General features: G+C 47.0%; 2 protein-coding genes across 7 annotated transcripts in view; one reads left to right on the plus strand and one right to left on the minus strand.

Moving 5' to 3' along the window:
• Positions 1–8521, plus strand: part of LOC147109670 (cytosolic phospholipase A2 zeta-like) — a 193610-nt gene extending 185089 nt beyond the window's left edge. Inside the window, exons 18-20 of the mRNA XM_086003756.1 lie at positions 459–625; positions 2642–2828; positions 4740–8521. Coding sequence (XP_085859882.1) covers positions 459–625; positions 2642–2828; positions 4740–4939 — 554 coding nt within the window. The 3' untranslated portion in view covers positions 4940–8521. The remainder of the gene's footprint in view (positions 1–458; positions 626–2641; positions 2829–4739) is intronic.
• Positions 8522–8594: 73 nt separating this feature from the next.
• Positions 8595–15738, minus strand: part of eif2ak4 (eukaryotic translation initiation factor 2 alpha kinase 4) — a 123231-nt gene continuing 116087 nt past the window's right edge. For all 6 annotated transcript variants that reach the window (XM_086003753.1, XM_086003752.1, XM_086003754.1 and 3 more), the window contains 3 exons: positions 15535–15579; positions 12869–12987; positions 8595–10362 (listed from right to left, as the gene is read on the minus strand). In XM_086003753.1, coding sequence (XP_085859879.1) covers positions 10305–10362; positions 12869–12987; positions 15535–15579 — 222 coding nt within the window. In that variant the 3' untranslated portion in view covers positions 8595–10304. The remainder of the gene's footprint in view (positions 10363–12868; positions 12988–15534; positions 15580–15738) is intronic.

Genomic DNA, 15738 nt, shown 5'->3' on the forward strand with positions numbered 1-15738 from the left:
CTTACTATCTTGTGCTCATAGGTTGTGTTTGCAGCTATGATTTTCCACATTCCTCAGCTACTCTTCAGACATGTTTCTGCAAGTTCTTACATTTAAGCCTGTGCCCTTGCAGGATTCATAGAGTTTTTTTACATTACTTCTGATTATCTTACTAATCCATTTAGGTTCTTGATTATTTTTGTGCCTGCTGATACCATGTATGTTGTTATCCTGCATGTTCAGCATTATGCCTCTAGAGGTGACGTAGACTCCTTTAAAGTGTTGACATCGGTTTACTTGAGCTGTTCCCTCATATACTTGGACGTTAGCCCTTTTGAAATTACATACCTTCTTAAGAAGACGACATACCTGGCTTCTGGTCCTGGTCTCCTGCATCAAGTTTCATCATGCTGACATTAATTTTATGAATGAATTTGTTAGTTCTTTTTAATTTATGCCTTTAAAAAAAAATCTTTTAGCTGATCATCTGGACTCCTCTCCAAACTCTCTGACTCCAATGGCAACTCAGCTGTACTTTGTTGATGCTGGATTCTCGAATAATTCGGCATTTCCCCTTGCTCTTCGGTCACAGAGACGCATTGATGTCATCCTGTCTTTTAATTTTAGTCTTGGATCACCGTTCAAGGTAAGGAGCAGGGTCTAGGCAAAGCGCCACGACAACATGGTTGTGTGACCTCTCTGTCTATGTTCTGGCCTGCTAGTTGTATTTCTCTCCAGGGAGCAGAATGTACACAGTACTCAATTTATGAATAATAGTAATTATTCCCTCACTTAAAAGAACAGCTCCAGAATGTAGATACAGAGGATGGGAGTTTGATACATGTCACATGCCTTATTTCCATGTTATAATGTGTATGATAGTCCACTACCATCACCACTAGGCTAACGACCCGGAGTTCAAATCATACTGGGCAAGTTGTGAAATTGAATTCGATAAATCTGGTAATTTGTGGCCAGCACCAGAAAATGACCGTGAACGTTGCCAGATTGTCATAAAAACCCATCTGGTTCACTAATAGCCTTCAGCAAACGGAACCCAATACTCCGACTTGGTTTTACTCTAGTCCCACACTATGTGGTCGACTCTTACTGCCTTCAGGACAAGGGATGAGCAATAAATACTACCTTGCTGGGGTTACCCACATCCCCAAACAAATTTTAAAAAGTCAGGGAAACACTACTGAAAAACAGACACCACTAACATTATTCTTTATTTTCTTTTGTGTACCATAGAGTATACCCCGGAAATCCATATTTCCCAGACACACGTCCTCTTTCTCCCTTAACTTATTTCACCCGTTCCATCCACATCAACTATTTAAACACAATCCCCATGTAGCCAGTTTCTGGCAATGGACTTATGCAGAGTACAAATTCTATAAGAGATTAACTAAAAATGTCTTGACTCAAAATGCCCTTGGTTCTATCTCAATAGAATAAAGCCAAATGCAGTGCTGGCTAGCCATATCCAGTTAAGTCAAACCCATGGAACAGTATAAGTGGCTGATCAATAATCACCCCTTCCAGGTGAAACAGCGATTTACTTGTACATCTTGCAATCTAGTATACTGTATTTGCTGCTCACTATGTGGTCTCCTCTACATTGGGGAGACCAAACGCAGATTGGGTGACCGCTTTGCGGAACACCTCCGTTCAGTCCGTAAGGATGACCCCGAGCTTCCGGTTGCCTGTCATTTTAATTCACCGCCCCATTCCCACTCAGACCGCATTGTTCCACGGAAGCTCAACGTAAGCTCGAGGAACAGCACCTCATCTTCCGATTAGGCACTTTACAGCCTTCCGGACTCGATGTAGAGTTCAACAATTTCAGATCATAACCTCGGCCCCTTTTTACTTATATTTTTTATCCACACTTTTTTTCTCCCCCATTCTGCCAGCGCATTTCACACCTAATCTAGAGCCGTCTTTTGTCTCCACTAGTCCTATCACCATCTCGTCTCGTTTTGAATACCTCTTAATGTCTCTTCACTTCTCTTTTATTCTCTCCCAGCCTGGCCTTTTAATCTGTTTCATTTCCTGTGCTTTTTCAGTCTTGACAGAGTTAACGTTTCAGGTCGAAACCCTTTGTTTCTCTCCATGGATGTTACCTGGCCTGCTGAGTTTTTCCAGCATTTTCTGTTGTTATTTCAATAATCAATACAACTAAGTTATTATCCTTGTTGAAAGCAGTGACATTAGGTTTTGACTGGAAGTCTACATTGTTCTTACATTGGGTGGCTGTCCATCGATACACAGGATACAAGAAAACTAGTGAATCATGAGTCAGCAAGGGGTTGATTGCTTTGATGTAGCTTTTTGTGGCATTCTACACACAAAGAATCAACCTCTTCCATGTTTCGGTGCCTTTGCTACTCTAATATTAGTGTTGGGCGGGGGGAGCAATCAGCTGAAAACCTAGTAAACTGGTTTGCCCTGAGAAGCCGGGAAGTTTCCTGGAGCTGTTAAACAAGTTAATAGACATGTTCTGCTCAGTAGCCAATATATTGATAACTTTACACAGAAGAGTATTTTTGAAACCCATAGGTACATTTTTCAATTATATCCAAAAGTTCACTAGACAGACACTACCAGGAAATTAGTTTTAACTTTGTTGTTTTTCTCTCTCTCCCCTCCCACCCAGGTTCTGAAGAAGACTGAGGAATACTGTACAGAACATGATATCCCTTTCCCAAAGATTGATGTGGCACACATACTTGAGAACAGCCTGCAGGAATGCTATGTCTTCATGGATGAAAAGAATCCCAAAATTCCTATCGTGATTCACTTCCCACTCACAAATGCCACATTCCGGAATTACAAGATCCCAGGTGAGGGACTATGTCCAGCACACAGAGCAGCAAAAAACTGCTTTCAAGTATAAAGAATGGCAAATAAAAATGTTAAAGGAGTTCATGGATCTTTTTCATCTTAAAAATTGAGACTATCTGCTTGACTGCCTCAGCCTCATTTCTTGCACCTTCCCAGCCCACCACCACTCCTGGGCCAGTGCACATGTAGTGGTTCTTTCCTCAGCAGTTTTAAAGACGAGCTGGGGACAGCCTGTCATAAATGTATGCCTCAAAAAGCACCCCTGTCCTCTCCAGCTACTGTGCTCTCTCTAACCTTCCTTCCCTATCTTCAGGACCTTCGCTACCCAACTCTACAGCCATCTCTCCTATCACCTTTACCTCACTCTCCCCTCCACTGAAATCCTTATCCATACCTTCGTCGGCTCCCACTTCCATTTTTCCAACATTCTCCTAAGTTGTACATAAGCTTGTTGAGCACCTCCCCCGCATTCCCCTTGCACTAAGACGTTACTCCCACCCTCCAGTGAATTCAAAACCCCCATTCTCCTTTCCAGATCCCTGTACAGTTTTGCTCCTCCTGTCTCTGCAACCTACTTGTTATCACATGCCTTCCACTTTTTCAATCTACTCTCCTTTGCATCACCACCCCCCCGGTCCTTCAGTGGTCTGGACACTATACTCCCCCTTGCTATCTCTCTACTTTCAGAAGAAACATAGAAGATAGGAGTCGGGCCTGCTCCGCCATTCAATGAGATCATGGCTGATCATCCAAATTCAGTACCCTGTCCCTTCCTTCTCCCCATATCCCTTAAGGCTAAAGGGATCAAGAAATATATCCAACTCCTTCTTGAATATATTTAATGAACTGGCCTCCACCGCCCTCTGTGGCAGAGAATTCCACAGGTTCACCACTCTCTGGGTGAAGAAATTCCTCCTCCTTTCAGTCCTAAATGGCTTCCCCCTTATCCTTAGACTATGACCCCTGGTTCTGGACTCCCCGGCCATCATAAACATCCTTCCTGCATCTAGTCTGTCCAGGCCTGACAGAATTTTATAGGTTTCGATGAGATCCCCTCTCAATCTTCTAAACTCCAGTGAGTATAAGCCCAATCGACCCAATCTCTCCTCATACGTAATTCCTGCCATCCCAGGTATCAGCCTGGTGAATCTTCGCTGCACTCCTTCCACGGCAAGAACGTCCTTCCTCAGGTAAGGCGACCAAAACTGCACAGTACTCAAGGTGCGGTCTCACCAAGGCGCTGTAGCAAGACATCCTTCTTGCTACGAAGGCCAACATACCATTTGCCTTCTTAACCGCCTGCTGCACCTGCATGCTTACCTTCAGCGACTGGTGGACAAGAACACCCAGGTCTCTTTGCACTTCCCCTTCTCCCAATCTATTGCCATTCAAATAATAATCTGCCTTCCTGTTTTTGCCACCAAAGTGGATAACCTCACATTTATCCACATTATAGTGCATTTGCCATGTTTCTGCCCAATCACCCAATCTGTCCAAATCATACTGGAGTTTCACGACATCCTCCTCACAGCATACCCTCCCCCCCAGCTTTGTGTCGTCTGCAAATTTGGAGAGATTACATCCAATTCCCTCGTCCAGATCATTAATATATATTGTGAACAGCTGGGGTCCTAGGACCGATCCTTGCGGTACCCCACTAGTCACTGCCTGCCACTCGGAAAACGACCCGTTTATTCCAACTCTTTGCTTTCTGTCCGCCAACCAGAAGCTTCCTTGTAACTTACCTCTAAGTCTATGCAAAGCCTCCAACTCTTCTGCTGTTGCTCAATCTTTGTTTACTCCTCTGTGAAGTGCTTTGAGATATTACACACAATATATCAATGCAAGTTGTTGGAAGTAAGGAATCTGAACATTGCTTTATCAGTCACTGCTGTCTGTGTCTATTGTAGGAGTTGAACGTACGTCTGATCAAGATAAAGACTATGGCAGTTTTGTCCTGGAAGCGGAGAATTCTCCATACAACACCCTGAACTTTACATACACCCCTAATGATTTTGACAGGCTGATTGATCTGAATTGCTACAATGTGATGAACAATAAAGACATCATTCTGATGGTCTTGGAGAAGGCGTTGGCCAGGAAGGGTTAAGCCATATCAATTCTGAGTTACTGGACCGAATGCAGACCTGTGGAACACTTAACTCATTCCTCTTCATCTCTTGGTTTATTTCAAGCTAAATCAGCAATTTGTCTCTCCATTTATTGATTTCCTTGGGTTGCCTAGCACTGGAGCAGGAAGGTTAAGGTGGTGCCTGCCCTCAGGCCTTCGTTAGTGCTGTTCTGAACCAGTCACTGGGAAGTGCAGTCGTGACCTAGGAGTCTCCCGCCAATGCTTTTGTTTATGCTTCCAGTGGAAAAGCAGTTCCCCACAGTGAAATTCCTGGGATTTCGAACTTAACGGCCCAGAAATTCGAGTCGGAGGCTTCCTGCAGGTGCAAGCCTCTGACCTGCACTTATCTAGTGCGCCGGCCGTTGAGCTGTGGGCCCCCATGGTATTCCGATCCTGGGCCTCCTCCAACTGCCGGCACGCAGTGCCTGTGTATCCCAGGGGCGCAGTTAGTTCGATACGTCCCCTGGGATCACGTGGGCCATGGAGAGCCAATGGTAGCAGGGAATGCTTCATTCATAAATTTGACAGGAAGAGCTAAAACTTCAAATAAAACTATACATTACATGACATAACTATTAAATAATTTAAAATTGAAAAAATTAATTACATTTTCTAACAGGGCTAAAAATAAACTTACCTTTCTTTAAAAAGTATTTAAAAACAATAAACCTGTGGAAAAAATGTTTTAATTTTAATTAATTCACCACTTACACTTGTTAAAAGCAAGCCTTGTGCCTGCTTTTTAAAAGGTAACTGCTGGAGACTTACCCTCCCGGAGAAACCTGCAAAAAAACCATAAGTTCGATGTGCACACGCTGCCTCTTCGGCGCACGCGTTCCACTCGTCAACCCCTTCTTTCAAGGGAACGGAAGTTCCGGTTTCCCGCGCATGCACGAAACCGGCACTTTCATTGGGCCTACGCGTGGGGACCCGAATTTCTGGGCCAATATACATCCCAGCACAGAGCAGTAAATTGTGTCAGTGCTCCAGACAGTTTGGCCTTTCCACTGCACTCACTCTATTTAGTTGTAATGAACTGAAGGAGCAGAGGGTATTATATATAAAAAATCCAAGCAGCTGTTGTATATTTTTTGTAATTCATGTTTAAACTATTCAGTGCGACTGTCTATGGGCAACTGCTGTAACACACGGGCACAAACACATTGGTTCGTTCTATTACCCAAAATTTCCCATCATCCACAGAAAACCAAAAATAATTGTATGCTTAAATTTCCCAGTTCAACAAGGTTACTGAAACTTGTTTGAATTGCAATTATTTAAATGAATTGTTTGTAGGCATTTATGATTTACTGAACGCAAATAATGAAGAGCTGCTGTTCCTCTTGTTAATCAACTCTGGGAGCTCCTCCTACTGAGCAAAACCCAAATCCGCTTATGTAAAATTCTTTGCATAATTTTAACGTATTGTGTAAATCCAATGTAGACTGAGGTTAATTTTCCTTGTATCACACTACATGAAATACACAAGACTTGAATTTGAGAAACCTATGGTGCTTGAAAAGAGTGGAAAGTGGAGGTAAATCAGAAAGTAGTGGTGATTAGGTGACACCAATCTGGGGTTTTAAAGCTTGGCTCAGTTGATGGCACTCTAGCCTCTGAAGCAAAGGTTATGGGTTCAAGTCCCACAGTCTTGAGCATGTAATCGAGGATGACCCTCTGCAGTACTGAGGGAGTGCTGCTATCTTTTGGACGAGATGTTAAACCAAGGGCCCCTATGCCTATTCAGGTGAACATAAAAGATCTGTTTCCTGGTCAACATTTATCCTTCGATTGCCACCAAGACAGACTATCTGCTCATTGCGGTGCGCAAACTGGAAAAATTATGCTACAGAACAAGTGGAAATACTTCGTCATTCAATGGCTCTATGCCACTTTGAGACATCCTGAAAGGTGCTGTATAAATGCAAGTTTGTCTTTAAAAAAAGGATATATGGAATTCTAGTTTCCAGGGTCTTAGGCTGAGATGGTGCATTGAATCTTGGCGTGTGTAGGATTGTATATTAGGGAGAAGTCCGTGCTGGCCGACAGCTATCCACCCTAATCCCACTTTCCAGCACTTGGTCCGTAGCCTTGTAGGTTACGGCACTTCAAGTGCATATCCAAGTACTTTTTAAATGTGACTGCCTCTACCACCCTTTCAGGCAGTGAGTTCCAGACCACCCGCTGGGTGAAAAAATTTCTCCTCAAATCCCCTCTAAACCTCCGACCAATTACTTTAAATCTATGCACCCTGGTTATTGACCCTTCCACTGAGGGAAACAGTTCCTTCCTAGCCACTCTATCTAGGCCCCTCAATTTTATACACTTCAATTCATTCTTCCCTCAGCCTCCTCTGTTCCAAAGAAAATAACCCCAGCCTAGGCAACATCCTCGTAAATCTCCTCTGCACCCCCTCTAGTGCAATCACATCCTTCCTGGAATGTGGTGACCAGAACTGTATGCAGTACTCTAGCTGCGGCCTAACTAGTGTTTTATACAGTTCAAGCATAACCTCCCTGCTCTTCTATTCGATGCCCCAGCTACTAGAGGCAAGTATCCCGTATGCCTTCTTAACCACCTTATCTACCTGGCCTGCTACCTTCAAGGATCTGTGGACATACACTCCAAGTTCCCTCTCATCCTCTGCACTTCTCAGTGTCCTACCATTTATTGTGTATTCCCTTGTCTTGATAGCCCTCCCCAAATGCATTACCTCACACTACCCTGGATTAAATTCCATTTTCTACTGTTCTGCCCGCCTGACCAGTCCATTGATGTCTTCCTGCAGTCTACAGCTTTCTTCATTACTGATACAAAAATTGGCCGTGTGGTAGATAATGACTAATAGAATAAAGGTGGCATACCAGAGGTCTGTTCTTTCCTTGACCCTGCCCAGCACCAAGGGATGCTGGGCGAGCTCCCCTCACCCTAAAGGCAATATTCAACTTTTGCCTTTTATAGTATTGAGCTGCTGAGGGGGAAAAAATTAGCACAAAACATAGCTAACTTCACTGTAAATAGGGAGTTCTATTGGAGATCAGAGGAAGATAGCAAAAACAAAGAATGAATCAAAACTGATGAAGGATTAAATGGAGGGCGAGGTGATCGGTGTTAGTTGGATTTGCAAGAGATAGGAAAAAGCTTTATTGAGGAACTGAAATGAAGATTTTGTTGATAAAGGATGACGATAAGAATTTGGGTATCAGTTCTGAGATAAGGGAGTACTTGCCCTCTTTTAATTAGTGTGTCAGCAATAAGGTTGCTCAGGTCAGGTATAGGGAATGCCTTTAATCTGTCCTGAAAAAAGTGCCGTAACAACCATTTCTGAAGCACAGTGGCCCTGCTCAGTGCAAGCTTTCCATTTCCCACACCAGCCAGTGCTGGGAGATTGCACATTCGGGCAGGGGGTCTACACACCGAAGAAACGAGATCGAGAATGTTCCAATCTGATTTTGGAGACAAACCTGTCATATACCATCAATCTGGGTTAGGTTTGATAACCCGTTGGAACTAAAAGACCCACAAGCACTGCCTGCTCCTTCGCATACACATGTCCTGTATGTTTTGCCAGCTAGAGACTTTGGTACCTGGTGTGTATAGAGAAAATTTAGTGCGTAGAAATTAATCTCACACATGCAGAAATACTATTTATTCTTTTTCTTCAAACTGACAGAAAAAACAATTAAAATTCACAGCGTTGAATCTCTCACTTCAGAATGATTACATTTCAGTTATAAACAAGAAATTCCCTGGGGGTTGCTCTGCTCTGCCAAGATAGCAGCTGACACCCCAGCAAAATGGCATAAACAGCCATTTCTCCAGGGCTGCCAAAGTTACAACAGGAGATTAGGGAACACCCCTATGATCATCAGGGCTCATTTCCTTGTTGCTATGATTGTTCAGACAGCAACACCATCCCCTTCCCTCCAGCACTAGAGCAGTAGGAAAGCTTCAAGTGATTTATAGATACTCCATGATAAAATATGTCTACAGTTAATATTATTCCCAATAGTTGAACACCACCAGCCACAACAAACCTCCCTGGAATGCAGGCTGTGTTTATTTTCCTCAATACTTTTGACTAAATATAGAACATTCTATCAATCCTACAAGTTCAGCTTAAGCATTGTTCCTGGCTGCTTGGTGGTAGTGATACAAGGCTGCACTCAGCAACCTATATACAGAAGGAGCTGGGAAACCAACAGAGAGGGGCAGTGGCAATCCAGTTTGAGAAGATTCCCAGCATGTGTCATTACAGCTGAGCCACTCAACAATAGTTTGTTTCGAGGCCAATCAAACTCTTAACTCGTTGATGTGGCCCCAGTGACTGCCTGCACATGGGGTGCCCTGTTGCTGAAGGGGACAATCTCCTGATACAATGATCACACGGAGATTGGATTTGGTTTAGGATTACGCTGGGTTTAAAATCATAATCCACAATTCCTAACCCGTATGTGCAAAATGTCCTCTCTTTCGGGTTAATGCATTCACAACCAGGGTAGGCTCACCGCACTGAGATCCTGTGCACCCTTCAAATTCATTACTGTCTGACGGAAAATTCACATCTGATGCCCAGGGTCAAATTGACAGTACCATCAATTGGTGGGGCCCACTAGGTGATGGACCCATTCAGAACTAGTGTGTCTCTCACCTGAGGGTGGGGAAGTACCATGTCTCTCAGCGGGCTGGTATGCAACCAGTTTCTGCTGAACACTGCCTGACTGGGGAGGGCGAATGGAACAGCCCCGTCGCAGCCACCTGCTGATCTAGAGGGGTGGGTGAAGCAACGTACTGTACACAGGGAAAAGACGCAGGGACCATATACTTAACGCATTTCATAGAGAAAGGGTCAACCTTTGTCTCGGAAAAAGGAGCGCTCATGGTTATGTCGTGACTGGCAGGGTCGCACACACCAACCATACCTCGGTCAGGAACGCACACAGCACTTTTAACGTGAAAGGATTCGCACCTATTTCACATTCTGATCCAATGCTTTATGTGGGAAAGGATACAGCGGTGTGATGCCTGTCACAGTCCAATAGCCCGTTGACACCTAGAAAAACGGCCACGCAGGGGGATGTGCAAGAGCCTCCATAAAACTGGAGTCCATCGACAGTCGGCACCTTTGGGTGGGGGTGAAAGTGCAGGATCTGGAGGAGTACTGACTGGATGGCACATGGTTTAACACACTGCATTTCTAAGAGGGATGTCACTACACAACACACTGGATGGGAGAATTTGTATCGATTCAAATAGTCCAAGTGTTGTGAAACATCACTTCAGCTCATTACACTCCCCATACGCACGAAACTGGACAGTTCAGCTGTACAAACTTCGAGCCACACTAGAACAGAATCTTGTAGTAGTCGTCTCTGTAAGTGTACAGAACCAGCAAGGACACTCTGTGGAGACAAACGTGAAAAAAGTTACAGCTAACTGGATTACAGGCTCCTGATCACAGTTAGAGCGAGTTGTAGGGTACAGGCTCCTGAGCACAGTTAGAGCTAGTTGTAGGGTACAGGCTCCTGATCACAGTTAGAGCTAGTTGTAGGGTACAGGCCATTGATCACAGTTAGAGCTAGTTGTAGGATACAGGCTCCTGATCACAGTTAGAGCTAGTTGTAGGGTACAGGCCATTGATCACAGTTAGAGCTAGTTGTAGGGTACAGGCTCCTGATCACAGTAAGGGCTAGTTGTAGGGTACAGGCTCCTGATCACAGTAAGGGCTAGTTGTAGGGTACAGGCTCCTGATCACAGTAAGAGCTAGTTGTAGGGTACAGACTCCTGATCACAGTAAGAGCTAGTTGTAGGGTACAGGCTCCTGATCACAGTTAGGGCTAGTTGTAGGGTACAGGCTCCTGATCACAGTTAGAGCTAGTTGTAGGGTACAGGCTCCTGATCACAGTTAGAGCTAGTTGTAGGGTACAGGCTCCTGATCACAGTTAGAGCTATTTGTAGGGCACAGGCTCCTGATCACAGTAAGGGCTAGTTGTAGGGTACAGGCTCCTGATCACAGTTAGAGCTAGTTGTAGGGTACAGGCTCCTGATCACAGTTAGAGCTAGTTGAAGGGTACAGACTCCTGATCACAGTTAGAGCTAGTTGTAGGGTACAGGCTCCTGATCACAGTAAGGGCTAGTTGTAGGGCACAGGCTCCTGATCACAGTTAGAGCTAGTTGTAGGGTACAGGCTCCTGATCACAGTTAGAGCTAGTTGAAGGGTACAGACTCCTGATCACAGTTAGAGCTAGTTGTAGGGTACAGGCTCCTGATCACAGTAAGGGCTAGTTGTAGGGCACAGGCTCCTGAGCACAGTTAGAGCTAGTTGTAGGGTACAGGCTCCTGATCACAGTAAGGGCTAGTTGTAGGGTATAGGCTCCTGATCACAGTTAGAGCTAGTTGTAGGGTACAGGCTCCTGATCACAGTTAGAGCTAGTTGTAGGGTATAGGCTCCTGATCACAGTTAGAGCTAGTTGTAGGGTATAGGCTCCTGATCACAGTTAGAGCTAGTTGTAGGGTACAGACTCCTGATCACAGTAAGAGCTAGTTGTAGGGTACAGGCTCCTGATCATAGTTAGAGCTAGTTGTAGGGTACAGGCTCCTGATCATGGTTAGAGCTAGTTGTAGGGTACAGGCTCCTGATCACAGTTAGAGCTAGTTGTAGGGTACAGACTCCTGATCACAGTTAGAGCTAGTTGTAGGGTACAGACTCCTGATCACAGTTAGAGCTAGTTGTAGGGTACAGGCTCCTGATCACAGTTAGAGCTAGTTGTAGGGTACAGGCTCCTGATCACAGTAAGGGCTAGTTGTAGGGCACAGGCTCCTGAGCACAGTTAGAGCTAGTTGTAGGGTACAGGCTCCTGATCACAGTAAGAGCTAGTTGTAGGGTACAGGCTCCTGATCACAGTTAGAGCTAGTTGTAGGGTACAGGCCATTGATCACAGTTAGAGCCAGTTGTAGGGTACAGGCCCCTGATCACAGTTAGAGCTAGTTGTAGGGTATAGGCTCCTGATCACAGTTAGAGCTAGTTGTAGGGTACAGGCTCCTGATCACAGTTAGAGCTAGTTGTAGGGTACAGGCCATTGATCACAGTTAGAGCCAGTTGCAGGGTACAGGCTCCTGATCACAGTTAGAGCTAGTTGTAGGGTATAGGCTCCTGATCACAGTTAGAGCTAGTTGTAGGGTACAGACTCCTGATCACAGTTAGAGCTAGTTGTAGGGTACAGACTCCTGATCACAGTTAGAGCTAGTTGTAGGGTACAGACTCCTGATCACAGTTAGAGCTAGTTGTAGGGTACAGACTCCTGATCACAGTTAGAGCTAGTTGTAGGGTACAGGCTCCTGATCACAGTTAGAGCTAGTTGTAGGGTACAGGCTCCTGATCACAGTAAGAGCTAGTTGTAGGGTACAGGCTCCTGATCACAGTTAGAGCTAGTTGTAGGGTACAGACTCCTGATCACAGTTAGAGCTAGTTGTAGGGTACAGGCTCCTGATCACAGTTAGAGCTAGTTGTAGGGTACAGGCTCCTGATCACAGTAAGAGCTAGTTGTAGGGTACAGGCTCCTGATCACAGTTAGAGCTAGTTGTAGGGTACAGGCTCCTGATCACAGTTAGAGCTAGTTGTAGGGTACAGGCTCCTGATCACAGTTAGAGCTAGTTGTAGGGTACAGACTCCTGATCACAGTTAGAGCTAGTTGTAGGGTACAGGCCATTGATCACAGTTAGGAGCCTGTACCCTACAACTGGCTCGGAGTTGGAGCTACCTATACACTACAGCCTATTACTGGGTTCCTGATTTTTCTCTATGGGTATAGGGATTCGACACCAACACCCCATTACAGCACCCAGGAACCTTAACCCCATGAGGAGCCTCCCCCATGTTTCGGACACTCAGGTGTGTTCCTATCTTACCTCTTGACCAACTTGAAGTGATAGATTTGGTCACAAATGGATTTCAGGTAGCGCTGTTTAGTTGACCGTGAGAGCAGCTGTTGCACACTGGCATAAAATGTTTGCTCGTCTCCACCACACTGGGAAAGCAGGAATAGAGAATCAGAACAAGCACATCCTAGGACAGACTAACCAACCAATCATTTCATACCAGCATACATGGTGAGGGATGAAGCCATCCAATAGTGCAGTGGTAAGTGCACGATCAGTGAGGTACTGAGCAATACAGAGTATACAGCACACAAATAGGCCATTGTGCCCAACCAGTCCATGCCAGCGTTTATGCTCCAATCAAGCCACACAGACGATCAAGCTTGGAGCTTCTAAACAGTCCAGGCGGAAAGATGATCTCAGACCAGATGGCAACCAGGGTGTTACAATAGGCTTCAGCGACACTGGGTTTGGGAAGGATCAAGTGAAAGCAGGGTCCCCCTTACCTTGGATGTGTGGGGAAGACAGAATCAGTCTGGGCGGTGATGCCAGTCATACTCGAATAGCTTGCTAACACACGCTGTCTTGAGGAACAAGTGGGTGTGAAGCTGGTTCAGTCACAGACTAACCATCCTCTCACCCACAGTTAGTACAGACACTGAGAGCAGCCCCTTCTCACCCACAGTACAGACACTGAGAGCAGCCCCTCCCCACCCACAGTACAGGGACTGAGGGCAGCCCCCCCTCACCCACAGTACAGGGACTGAGAGCAGCCGCTCCTCGCCAACAGTACAGACACTGAGAGCAGCCCCTCCTCACCCTCAGTACAGGGACTGAGAGCAGCCCCTCCTCACCCACAGTACAGGGACTGAGAGCAGCCCCTCCTCACCCACAGTACAGGGACTGAGGGCAGCCCCTCCTCACCCACAGTACAGGGACAGAGAGCAGCCGCTCCTCGCCCACAGTACAGACACTGAGAGCAGCCCCTCCTCACCCTCAGTACAGGGACTGAGAGCAGCCCCTCCTCACCCACAGTACAGGGACTGAGAGCAGCCCCTCCTCACCCACAGTACAGACACCAAGAGCAGCCCCTCCTCACCCACAGTACAGACAGTGAGAGTAGCCCCTCCTCACCCTCAGTACAGGGACCGAGAGCAGCCCCTCCTCACCCTCAGTACAGGGACCGAGAGCAGCCCCTCCTCACCCTCAGTACAGGGACCGAGAGCAGCCCCTCCTCACCCACAGTACAGACAGTGAGAGTAGCCCCTCCTCACCCTCAGTACAGGGACCGAGAGCAGCCCCTCCTCACCCACAGTACAGGGACCGAGAGCAGCACCTCCTCACCCACAGTACAAGGACTGAGAGCAGCCCCTCCTCACCCACAGTACAGACACTGAGAGCAGCCCCTCCTCACCCACAGTACAGACACTGAGAGCAGCCCCTCCTCACCCACAGTACAGACACTGAGAGCAGCCCCTCCTCACCCACAGTACAAGGACTGAGAGCAGCCCCTCCTCACCCACAGTACAGACACTGAGAGCAGCCCCTCCTCACCCACAGTACAGACACTGAGAGCAGCCCCTCCTCACCCACAGTACAGACACTGAGAGCAGCCCCTCCTCACCCACAGTACAAGGACTGAGAGCAGCCCCTCCTCACCCACAGTACAGACACTGAGAGCAGCCCCTCCTCACCCACAGTACAGACACTGAGAGCAGCCCCTCCTCACCCACAGTACAGACACTGAGAGCAGCCCCTCCTCACCCACACTACAGGGACTGAGAGCAGCCCCTCCTCACCCTCAGTACAGGGACTGAGAGCAGCCCCTCCTCACCCTCAGTACAGGGACTGAGAGCAGTCCCTCCTCACCCACAGTACAGGGAGTGAGAGCAGCCCCATCTCACCCACAGTACAGGGAGTGAGAGCAGCCCCATCTCACCCACAGTACAGTGACTGAGAGCAGCCCCATCTCACCCACAGTACAGGGAGTGAGAGCAGCCACTCCTCACCCACAGTACAGGGACTGAGAGCAGCCCCTTCTCACCCACAGTACAGGGACTGAGAGCAGCCCCTTCTCACCCACAGTACAGGGACTGAGAGCAGCCCCTTCTCACCCACAGTACAGGGAGTGAGAGCAGCCACTCCTCACCCACAGTACAGGGACTGAGAGCAGCCCCTTCTCACCCACAGTACAGGGAGTGAGAGCAGCCCCATCTCACCCACAGTACAGGGACTGAGAGCAGCCCCTCCTCACCCACAGTACAGGGACTGAGAGCAGCCCCTCCTCACCCACAGTACAGATACTGGGAGCAGCCCCATCTCACCCACAGTACAGGGACTGGGAGTAGCCCCTCCTCACCCTCAGTACAGGGACTGGGAGCAGCCCCTCCTCACCCACAGTACAGGGAGTGAGAGCAGCCACTCCTCACCCACAGTACAGGGACTGAGAGCAGCCCCTCCTCACCCTCAGTACAGACACTGGGAGTAGCCCCTCCTCACCCTCAGTACAAACACTGGGTGTAGCCCCTCCTCTCACCCAGTTTGTACAGGGTAGAGGTGGTCTGGGAGAAAATTTGTGGGGGGGGGGGGCGGAGATTTTATAAACTCTGAAAGAACACAGCAGTTGTGTGAATCTTCCCCACCCAATTACTTGTGAAATAAGTCATTTAGAAAAAGTTCTGTAGATGGAATCCTACCTCCAGCGATAACAAGCTGATCAGCGTTTCCTTTGACACATCCACCTGAAAATTGAATCACACGACTGTCTTTATAACTGGTGTGAATTTCTCACCCTCCCCTCACTGCCACAATTTCTTCCCAGAACCCCTCTTAACTGCAACCTCACCTGAGCTTCCTGAAAGTTGTACTTCCCACTTGGTGTGAGCTTGTGATGATAGACC

Source organism: Somniosus microcephalus, chromosome 12 (genome assembly GCF_052327205.1).
Source record: "Somniosus microcephalus isolate GS21.2 chromosome 12, FLI_Smic_1.0, whole genome shotgun sequence".
Lineage (NCBI taxonomy): Eukaryota > Metazoa > Chordata > Chondrichthyes > Squaliformes > Somniosidae > Somniosus > Somniosus microcephalus.